This window comes from Phyllopteryx taeniolatus, chromosome 5, assembly GCF_024500385.1.
Source record: "Phyllopteryx taeniolatus isolate TA_2022b chromosome 5, UOR_Ptae_1.2, whole genome shotgun sequence".
NCBI lineage: Eukaryota > Metazoa > Chordata > Actinopteri > Syngnathiformes > Syngnathidae > Phyllopteryx > Phyllopteryx taeniolatus.
The window spans coordinates 16417881-16429868 of NC_084506.1; the positions used below are offsets into that span (position 1 = coordinate 16417881).

Here is an 11988-nt window from a genome sequence, read left to right on the forward strand (position 1 = left end):
CTGGCTACAATTTGCCTGCGTGTTTCCTAAACACAGTACTAAACTGAGGGTACGGATTACTAAATTGAGGGTACGGATTACTAAATTGAGGGTACAGATTACTAAACTGAGGGTACAGTTTACTAAACTGAGGGTACGGATTACTAAACTGAGGGTACAGTTTACTAAACTGAGGGTACAGTTTACTAAATTGAGGGAACGGATTATCAATGAATTTTATTTTTCTCATACCTTGGCACCAGGGGGGCTCCGTACTAATGAGACCTGAGGACTGTATCAATAACTGTGTATATAAGATAATGCTATTTTTTTTTCATATAACATTAATTTAACAATATGTTTATGAATATAATTTGCAGTGGCGTAAAAATGCACTGCAAAACAACAAGACATGACATTGGATTGTATTAGTGTACCTTATTAAGTGTCCGCTGAGTGGGTTTTGAATGTTTAAGTTGGAAAGTTGGGTACAAGAAGAAAAAGTCCATTTGTGTTTTGACTATTCCATATTTTATTTCATTATGAGAGGAAGGCATCACAAACATGTACTTTTATGGAACAATGTTATGTTTTTGTGACTTACTGTTGAAGAAAAATCAACATTGTACATTCCTTCATTAGTGTCTCGTTTGGATTGTTGAGTACATATTCAGGGTAATTTCTCCCAATGGTATGTACAGTGTATGACCTCACTCAGAATCTTCTGGTGTACGCTTTATATAAAATGGGCTGCCTAATATGACAGAAGGAACAAAAGAACCAACTTTGCGTTTTGTGTGTCTGTGTGAGAGAAAGACTGCTGGAACGTACACCTTTATTCTTGATTAAATAGACGACACTGATTGACAAAATGCTCTTGTTCTGATAATTGATCACCTTCGACACTGTCAGACGGGTGTTAATTTAACAATACTGTACTGTCATGCTTGTTCAAGTGGTTTTAGTTTGCAACATCAACTGCACTGTGTCATACTGAGAGCGCTTTCTAATATTTTGCCTATTTCGTGTAGAAAATTGAAGTCAAATGCCTACAACTGAGTTACAAATATAATAAAAATTCTTTAGTACATTTGTCTGACAGTGTCAATCAAAGCTGAGCATTGCTACTGCTGATGAAGAGTAAATTAGTAAATTAGTAAAGTAGCGCTTGTATTTCCTTAGATTGTGCAGGTGTGCCTACTGTTAAGTCATTTTAATTCTGGAGAAAAAAAAGGAAACTGTCCTCATAGTACTGTAATAGCTTTTAAAAAAAAATCTTTTTAATACCGTATATTCAATATGTACAATACAAATTCAGAACGTGGAACATACAGTGTGTTAAGGTTTAAATACTGCAAAAATACTTTACAGGTGGATCTCAATAAATTAGAATATGTTAGAAAAGTTCAGTAAAAAAATGAAAAAATTTCAGTAACTTCAATTCAAAAAGTGGAACTCATACAGAGGTTCACTAAACATGAAATACTTTTTAAGGTCAATTGCTAACTAATTTCTCTACTAAAAATTATTTTAATTGTTTATCATGTCTTCTGGCACGGTGTAAGTCTGGTTAGAGCGTCTGCCTCACAGTTCTGAGGACCGGGGTTCAATCCCCGGCCCCGCCTATGTGGAGTTTGCATGTTCTCCCCGTGCCTGCATGGGTTTTCTCCGGGCACTCCGGTTTCCTCCCACATCCCAAAAACATGCAGGGTAGGTTAATTGAAGTCTCTAAATTGTCCCTAGGTGTGAATGAGAGTGTGAATGGTTGTTTGTTTATGTGTGCCCTGCGATTAGCTGTTAACCAGTTCAGGGTGTACCCCGGCTCCTGCCCGATGATAGCTGGGATAGGCTCCAGCACGCCCGCGACCCTTGTGAGGATAAGCGGCTCAGAAAATGGATGGATGAATCATGTCTTCCAATTTGTTGATGGTGAATTTGGGGTTTGTTTTCAAAGATATTAAAATTCATTCAGATGCACCCGTACTTTGCCACTCTCCACATTATTTACTCTATACATTGTTTCTGTTAAACAAGTGTATTTTTACAAATGTAGACTTTTCTATATAATATATATATCTTTTTTAATCTCGTTGTGTTTCGAGTGCACTCAAATTTCATATAGAAACGTCACAGTCTACAGTTCAATGGTGTCACTGCAAATGCTCAAAGCGTCAATTTGCCTGCACACGTTGACAAACTCTGCCTGCACGGCCAGATCCCACTCCAGCTGCTTGCTCTCACTCAGATGTTTAGTCCCCGCCAGTTGCCCAAACACCGGGCCATCATTGGAGGCGACGCTCAAGGTTCGGTAACGTCTGCGGTAAGACAAATGAGGGATGGCACGTGGTAGGCTGTTCTGTGCCATGTTTTGCCCTCTGTTTGCCCAGGAATTGGAGCGCAGCTTTCTGGTCTCCTTGGGTTTGCTACACAGGCCCAAAGTGGAACCAGAGACACTTCCTTTCCAGTCAGACTGCTCTGATGACACAGGTGCTTTGTTTTGTGATTTCAGTATACCGTGAGGCTGGGAAGGTTTAGAATTGTTCTCTTGATCCAGGTCTCCGCAGGAAGAGGTTCGATAGAGAGAACTTTCCCCTGAGGCAGGCCCTTGTTTTGATGTGCCTTGTTTCGGAGAGCTTAGTGAATGGCTGGAAGAACTAGGGAAGAGTCTTGGCAAGCCAAATATACTGTGAGCGAATAGAGATTCGCTATAGAGAGCCTGGTCAATGCTGCGGGACAAGTCTATTGGAGATGGAGGCCGTAGGTCCACAGTAGAGTCAGCCCCTAGACTCAGGGAGGATAGCTGGAAGTCTAGGTTTTTAGGTTTGTGTGCTGGACTTGTGGGTGTAGTTAGTAAAGCAGTGTGGGATTGGTTCGGCAAAGAGATACAGGCAAGCCCCTTTCCAGGAGGATCCACCATCAAACCAAGAGGAAGAACCTCTGTCTGTCCCTTTGTCGTGACACCACACACCACCATCTCTTCTGGTTTGTCTTGAGACCAGGAAATTATGGTAGAATTTGCACATCCTGGAGTGGGCAGAGTGATCCCATGCGAGGGTGAGCTGCAGGACAGTCGAGACCAAGACCCTGGCCTAGGAAGAGCCTTGAAAGACTTGGTGTGACAGAACAGAGGATGCGTGCCGATGAGAGACAAACCGAGGCAAACTCCGGCCTCACACAGTCGGCATCCGATCTGATAGCCCCACCAGGGCCAGGGCAGGAAGCCGTCGCGTTCAACCCCACCCAAACCGAGAGCATGTAAGATTCCGTAGAGCTGTAGGCCTCCACATCCTAATAAACACAAGGAAGCCCCGATTCCAGCACCTGCCGCCCGACCCCAATCTTCCACTTTTGCAAAAGGGCAACTTGCAGGTTGCATCATCTCAGGAGATCCTCCACCCTCCCCATTGTCATTCAGCCTATAGATGTGTCTGGTGTCTACTTGTATCAGACAGTAAAAGATGACGTAGGAGCACGAGAGAATGAGTGTCAAGCACACAAACAGGCCTTGAGGGAGCAGGAGAATGATACTGGGTAGGCTGTGAAAAAGCTGCAGAACGCCAACGCAGCCCAGAGAAACACCAAAGTGCACCAGGGATAAAGACAACAGGAGGCAAGGTTTGGGGAGTGCAGACAGCGAGGGCGAGATGGCGAGTGAAAGGGAAAGACGCTTGCGTGAGCGCAGAGAAAGAAGAAAGAAGGCCAGGGAGAAGGCAGATATCAAACAAGGGAAGGGAAGCTGGGAGAGCAGCAGGGAGCTCAGAGGGGGGAGACGATCTTGATGTCTGTAAGCGTCATAAAGCAAGCAGAAAGCCTGAATTCCTGTGAATCCGATGAGGAACAAATGCAGCAGGGTGAAATAGGGGCTTCCAGATGGACAGCGGAAGGGCAGACCCAACAGGCAGACCACCGAGATCAGGCCAAACACCGTGAAGACAGACCCGAGACCGTAGACGTGGGCTTCCCAGGCAAATCCCCATGTGGCAAGGGCAGTGTTCCAGTCTGAGTACAGAGGAACGAAAAGGGAAGGACTATAATCCAGAGAGGGACTCAGGGAGTCACTGGGTGGAAATTCATCCTGGTACATGGGAGTCCAGGTCGGGATTGTCGTTCCGCAAGGTGTGACTGATGTCTGGAGAGGACCACTAGACTTTTGGAGTTGCTGGTCATCATCGGCACCTTGTGAGCCATCTGTCAAAAAACAAGAAAACGACACTCAATCAGACAGTCTTCAGTAAACCTAACTTGCATGTTTTTAGGATGAGGAGGGAAGCCAAAGTACCTGTAGAAAAATCACACAAGCAAAGGCCACAACATGCAAACTCTTCTCGACTGTGAGTCAGAAGTGCTTACCAATATTGTAGGCAAATACTGTATGTTGCACTTTGTCTGACGCCATCCTTTTCATCCTCATCTATCTTATGACCTGTTCAGGGTCATGGTTAAGTTGGAGCCTATCTCAGCTGAATGTGGCTAAGAGACACCCTGAATTGGTTACTAGTCAATTACATGAAACATAAGACAAACATTCACATTCAATCACACCTTCAGTCACTGAGTGGGAATTGAAACAGAAACTTTAGTATAGATCACATGATGCTGATCTCTTTTAATATCAATAACAATGTCAATACCGATACGATCAATATTTGGATCGATCCGCCACCACCAATGCCCGCTGCATGCGCCAAATGCATAAATCCGCTACACTCATTGATAAGTGTTAATTCAGCGACTTGCTGATGAAGTGCAGCCTTCATGAGTGAAAATACAGTCCATGCTTTTGCTGTCTTTATGGGGGCTTGCTTTTTTTCTTTACTGCTTAGACAGAAGTAGTACTACGCCCCCGGTCGTCTTATTAAGAAAAGATCTAATCAACATTGGCCCTGGAGGACAAGACACCTGAGAACTGCTTGACATTGTGAAGGAAATGGATAGTATGTCTCCTGTAAAACTAAAGAGAAGAGACTGTGTGAAGGATTTTGACTTGTTAGAAAGGGTCTTTCATGATGGTCTTCGCTGCGAGGATGCTGTCTCTCCAGTGATGTGTGGTAAGGAAATGGAGTATGTGAAGTTAATCCATTATGAAACAGAACAGGCTTGTAAGTGGGTCACACAGAGAGTGGGGAACACAGAGAGTGGGGAGCAAGCGCAAGTAACGAGTGCAAATGAGAGTGAGACAATATCGACCGCCGCTCCCATTTTGCCTGGCTATTAATAAACTCAGGCCTTGTTGTATATTGTTATTGAATCAATTCAACAAAGTTCTAATGAGTGATATGTAACTGATTCGCACGAAAAGGATGCTCATGTTCAGATTTATTAGTGGTTATAAATGGAATGCGTCCTAGTTCTTGTCCTCCATCATTACAAATGGATTGCTAGTCCAACAACACCAACAAGTGCTTTTCCTGGATATGTATCCTCTATGAATGTGAATTAATTGCTTCAACCACCAGAGTACATTGTAAAACTGTCACACGTGGACAGATAATATTGTTAGATGCGTGACGGATCAATTTATAAAATAGCAGGCTCAACTATCCTTGGCTTCCATCCATTTTCTTCGGCAGTGAGCTAAAGATTTTCCCAGTTGACTTTAGACGAGAGGCAAGGTCCACCCTGGACTGGTCGCCAAACAATTGCAGTACACAAATAGACAAAACAATCATTCCCACTCACATTGGACATCTATGGACATTTTAGAGTCTTCAATGAATGTATGCATTTAGAAATGTGGGAGAAAGCAGGAGTATCTGGAGAAAATATGCAATCTTAGGGAACCTACGTAAACTCCATGCAGGAAGGCCAGAACTGAGATTTGAACCACGAACCAGGGAACTGTGATGCAGATTAGGGTTTGGGTTAGCGTAACCAATCGTGCACTGTACTGCTTCGAGCCCAACTCGTTGAGTTAGAAAGTACGCTCTCAAAAGTATTTCCATCACTGACATGGTGGAAAGTAAAAGGAGTAATTGTACTTCATGGATCAGAAACCTGGACACTAACCAGACGACAACAACAGCGTTTATATGGGAAGTATAGTTAGAGAATGCCACACACGAACAGTTACACGGAAATTTTTCGCCAGTATCAAAAAAGTTAACAAAACGCCCACTGCAATTTGCAGGACATTGCCAATCAGCAAAGACTGAAGTAATTTCATCACTCCTCTTATGGAAACCAACTGGCACAGTCCGATCACATTATGACATTGATGAGACCAAGACTACGCCTAACAATTGATCAACAGTGCCTCGCCATTTGCGAAGCTTCAAACAGGAAGTAGACACTGAGGTTAGAGAGGTATCAGCAGGTTGCAACAAAGAGACTGGAAGAGTCACAGAAAGGCATAGACATGGAAATCCTTGCAAATTTTCACAGATTATACACCACTTGTTAATTTTGCCTTTCAGCTCTGTGCTAGAGAGCAGCAAGCTGTGCAAAAAGTACTGAAATATTGAAAAGTTAGACGTGCATTCAAAGATTTGGAGAAGGTCAAATTAGGATCACCTGTAAAGGTTAAAGTGCATTTTAGGTTCATCCTGAAAATCAGAGTAGTATCAGAGTTTGTGAGTAGTGTATGTTGAAGTGATTGTGACTGAAAGACAAGGATCTTTGTATGTAGGGAAGGAGCTACGTTTAGCCTGGGTTGTTAGGGTAGGTTATGGAGAGTCGCTCTTCTGATACATTTTTTTTTTTTAAATCAAATCATCTGTAAGTCATTAATAGTTAAGGGTAACATAGTAAGAGTAGTTTGGAATGATTGTGTTGTGTTTTGAGTGTTTTGCTAGTATGTGGGATAAGTGCAGTTTAAACTATTAATAAAGGCAGTTATAACACAATTTAGGGGCAACATCAATTACTTGCAACTACTGTTCATGGCAGGACTCGGTCCTCATCCCCAACGAACAGTCAGGAGTTTACCGTACCTTTTTCTGTCTCGGTGTTCGGTGCTCCCCTGATCGGAACCACATCTTCAGAGAAAGTAAAGGTCCATCCCGGTCTGCTGGTGGGTACAAGTGGCGTGCTGTTCTCAGTGTCGGATGTAAGATCGAGAGGAGGTTGCCCAGTTGGGGGAGTGAGTAGCATAAATCCATTAGTTGAAGAAGCTTTTGATGAGCTCGCCGGTTCCTCGTCCCTTCGATACGACGGCGCTGTCTCCGAAACCTCCTCGACATCGCTATACTCCCCGAGAACCCCCTGCCAGCTGTCTTCCCAACTCACAGCTGGAGTTGAGGAACGTCCTAGCGTGCTTTCCACTAAATCAGAATCGAAAGGTCTGCTCGAGGGTCCCCTGGGATGTTCTCCGGCTAGGAACGCAACGTGAAATGACAGAAGCCAACAGACGAGGAAGAGAAGGTAAAGAGTCCACCGAAAAAGCATGCTGAGGGTCTATGAAATCTCACTTGTCACATCTTGGATTGATGTCTTGGTGATTTGTACCCCTAGAGGGAAAACGACAGATATTTAAAAACACTACAGCACGACTAGACTGGCGCGACTGGAATCGAGCGTGCCTGTTTCAGCATTCTTACCTCCTCGGGAGCTCACTCTGCTGCTTCCAACACTGGAACGCTGCATAACTGCTCTCTCACTGCGTCATGTGCGCTGTGTGTTTTGTTTTTGTACACGCATGCATGGATGCACACACACACACACGCATAGTTGTAGACTCCACCCCCTGCAGAAAAGACCGACTCACTCCACACATTGACAGTGCTCTGCATCAGTGATCCTCTTAGTGTAGTACCACGAGTGGCATGTGAAAGGATCGCTGCTTTAGTACATTTCAGTTGTATTTAACTTTTCAGTTCAATGCATTTGCATTTAATCTTAAAGAACTGTTTGTTTTTAAACACGGTACAAGTCTTATTATTATTTATTTTTTTACAGTATGTGAAATTGCAATATATTTGAAATAAATCATCATTTAAGTACAATTTATTTTCCTACATTTAAGAACGGTGGTTTACCTCAACCCTTGTTTGGAACGATAACCCTTGAAACCATAATTTAATACCCAAATTTGAATGACTAACCAGGGCTTGAAACTCTAACTTGAATGCCTAAGCCTGACTTCAAACCCTACTTTGAAACCCTAGGCCCATCTTGAAATCCTAACCCTTGTTAGAAACTCTAACACGGGCTTGTAACCCGAACTTCAAACCCTAATTTGAGTGACAAACGCTTGCTTAAAACCCCTATTTTGAAATCATAACCCTATTTTTTAAATCTAACTTGAAACCCTAACTTGAATGCCTAACCCTGATTTAAGACCCTACTATAAAATCCTAACTCAGGCTTGAAACCTTAATTTGCAACCCTTATTTGAATGCCTAACCTGGCTTGAAACCCAACTTTGAAATCCTAACCCTGAGATGAAACCTATACTCTGAAACTTGAATCCTGTCTTAAAAACGCCAACCATTGTTTGAAACGCTGACCCAGGCTTGAAACCCTAATTTGAATGATTAACTTCACTTGAAACCCAAACTCTGGCTTTAAAGCCTATTTGGAAATCCTAACTCTATATCAGCAGTGTACATCAAGTACATAAAAATGTCATAAATACGTCAGTGAGAGCTCATCAACTGACCGCCACAGAAGCATTGCGGTAGCCAACTTTGGGCTAACCAGAGCGGATCAATACACACCGTTAGATGCTATTGACAGCTGATGTTGTAGCCTTTGTGCTAAAGTGGCCAACACGCAGCCCTGGCAAAGAATAATATTCTCTTTGAATGGCATCGAAGAGGCATAATGCATGGCAGAGGGCCTGATGGAGGCGTAAGCATGTACACAGTCCTCTGGAGATTCTTTTAATCATTATAAACATTACTATTGTGGGGGAGGACTATGAGATGGTGCAGCATGACAAGTACTTGGGAATACACTTGAACAACAGACTGTGATTGTAATATACCAATGTAAATGCTGTGTACGAGTAAGGGAATTAGTAGATTGTATTTCGTCAGGAAGTTCAGATCCTTCACTGACCTGTGGGCAATAGAACAATTCCCCACTGAAGGAAAATTAATACTTCTGGACAAATGTGTTGTTTTTTTTTATACATACCACACATGTAAAATCTAAATACAATATATAGAACTATCTAATTATTCATTCATTCATCTTCCGTTCCGCTTATCCCCACTAGGGTCGCGGGGGCGTGCTAGAGCCTATCCCAGCTATCTTCGGGCAAGAGGCGGGGTACACCCTGAACTGGTCGCCAGCCAATCGCAGGCTATCTATCTAATTATCTAATCCTAAATGACACACACAAGTAGAGGTTCTCAAATATATTGGGTCCAGGGACCTTGTACAGAGAAAAATGCTTCAAAAGTGGACCACCACATAATCCTAATGCCTATTAAACATAACCACCATTTGTATCCTTAAAGCCATAGCAATCAAAAAGTTGCCTATTTTCAGAAAAAAAAAAATTACGATAACAAATTAACATTTTTAGAGGAAAAAAAGTTAATATGATATGAGAATACAGTCGTATTTTTTCAAGAAAAAAAGAACTGACAATTTGTCGAGATAAATAGTTGTAAACACTTTGGTTTTCATGTTGGTTACACCATGCGAGAAAACGCAACAATTTTTGCGAGTGTGTGTATATATATATATTTTTAAAAAGTATGGCGGCACGGTGGTCGACTTGTTAGACTTGCTAACCCGTCAGCCTCACAGTTCTGAGGACCCGGGTTCAATCCCCGGCCCTGCCTGTGTGGAGTTTGCATGTTCTCCCATTGCCTGCGTGGGTTTTCTCCGGGCTCTCCGGTTTCCTCCCACATCCCAAAAACATGCATTAATTGGAGACTCTAAATTGCCCGTAGGCCTGACTGTGAGTGCGAATGGTTGTTTGTTCCTATGTGCCCTGCGATTTGCTGGCAACCAGTTCAGGGTGTACCCCGCCTCCTGCCCGATGACAGCTGGGATAGGCTCCAGCACGCCCGCGACCCTAGTGAGGAGAAGCGGCTCAGAAAATGGATGGATGGATAAAAAAAAGTATGCATTTTAGGGATCCTGGACATAACCCCCTCAGTAGCGCCCACTGTAAAGTTTAAAAAAAAAAAAAAACAGCAAGACCCTGACACTTTTTCTACTGACCAACACGACATTTGGTGTCTTCACATCATAGGATCCGATCAATTCTAGGATTTTCCATGAAAAAGATCGAGACCCCGTTCATCTTAATCAAATTGGCTCTTATGTGGTGCATTTATCCAGGGTGGGGTAGGGGGAGAAATCCACTGGCCTCGTAGCCTAATTCAATTCCCTCAGTTGGTTCTAAAATAGATGTTGATCCACATACTGTACCTATGGATGTAAAACAAAGTCACACATTATCTCCTTCCACTGGCTAGCACATGTTTGAGGTTACAATCATCATCTAACGGTTATCCACTGAGCACATTCAGGTTCTGCCGAATTTCAATATCTTATCCTCTCTTTCATGTTTTGGGTCATAATCAGCAGTGATGACAGGTCCCAAAAGTACTCACACTCTCTACTTGAGAAGAAGTACAGATCCTTTTAAAATATCTGGATGTCTTTTGTAGGACCCGAAAATTCTAACAAAATATAAAATTCTTCCCACCACTGACAGCGACAGAAACATTTGATTACATTGTCGGTGATTTACACAGCTGGCAAGTGCGGTGAAAATGTGACCTTCCTTCAGTGAGATCCATCCGTTATCGGGCGAGGATACAGGAAAGCACCAAGCCAGCCGTGAGTAAGGGGACCGGAAAGGAACAATGGCAGGCTAAACACATGAGGTCAGCGAGAGATGCGACCAAATGGTCGGTGCCTAACACTTGGTGGTCTAAATCCATCCGAGTTTCTGTTTGGATAAGTCGTAATCCAGCAAGACAAAGTCAGCAGGGACCCCGGCGGAGGGTGGGATCCCACCGGGAATGAGAAAAAGACGCCGCAACAAAGCTGCACAAGCAAAGTCAGGGACAACAAAGACCTCATGGCAAAAATGGTCTTTCCTCATGCTGTTGCCATAATCTGAAATGTGAAAATACTACATGTAAGATATGGATAAATGATGGAATACATGTAGCAGAAAAAAAAGTTTTATATTTCAGATCATTCATTGGGTTCACCTGCAATAGAGATAAGTCACTTTAATTATCACAATGAAAATTAAAGTTACAGCAGCGATGAATGGGCCCTCACAACGACCGTGCCAGGGCCAATCTCAAAACGATTAGCAAACTTTGACGGCTCGTTCCGCCCATATTAGATGGTAGCTATACAGTAGGCAAAAAAAGCTTTACAATTTTGTGTCACCCACCTGTCTAGGACACCTGCTTACAATTGTGTCTCATTTCCACAAATTCCCTGGTAGGAGTTCATCAGTATACAAGGCATGAAATTTGCCCAAAATGGCTGCTTCAAATAAAAATGGCCGACTTTCTGTTCAATGTTTGGGGAGTTGTGTTGGGGACCCCTAAAATACGTTCACCAGGATACGTGCACTTACAAATATTTGTGAATTTTCAGACATCCTGAGGCCAACAAAAAGGCGATTAATTAATGTAATAATAAACAATTGCAAGAAGTGCGAAGGCCATGATAGATAGATAGATAGATAGATAGATAGATAGATAGATAGATAGATAGATAGATAGATAGATAGATAGATAGATAGATAGATAGATAGATAGACAGACAGACAGACAGACAGACAGACACCCTACCTGCATAGTGTACCCCTCATTGGGGAAAATTGACATTTTAAAGACGAAAAATGGATCCACTACTTAAAAGGTTAACCTTTACAGTCAGTCACTGTCTTTCACTGTCTCTCTGGTTTCTTCATAATGTGATAAAAAAAACTTTAATCTCTCACAAATGTACATGTTTTTTGATTGCATGATAGAACCTGTCCACCCTCGCGTGTTTATTTTGTTTTCCTATTCGTCTGCTTCCTAAAGGGGGCGCCATTTCCCTTTGCGATGCAGTTGCAACACAATAAAGAAGTCGCTGAAA

General features: G+C 42.7%; 1 protein-coding gene across 1 annotated transcript; it reads right to left on the bottom strand.

The window, feature by feature from the left end:
• Positions 1-487: 487 nt before the first annotated feature.
• prrt4a (proline rich transmembrane protein 4a) lies at positions 488-8158 on the bottom strand. Its single transcript, XM_061774544.1, has 3 exons — positions 7515-8158; positions 6909-7424; positions 488-4167 (listed from the first exon to the last, which is right to left on the bottom strand). The coding sequence occupies exons 2-3, from the start codon at positions 7360-7362 to the stop codon at positions 2114-2116; spliced, it is 2508 nt and encodes an 835-aa protein (XP_061630528.1). The 5' UTR covers positions 7363-7424; positions 7515-8158; the 3' UTR covers positions 488-2113.
• Between the last annotated feature and the right edge of the window lie 3830 nt (positions 8159-11988).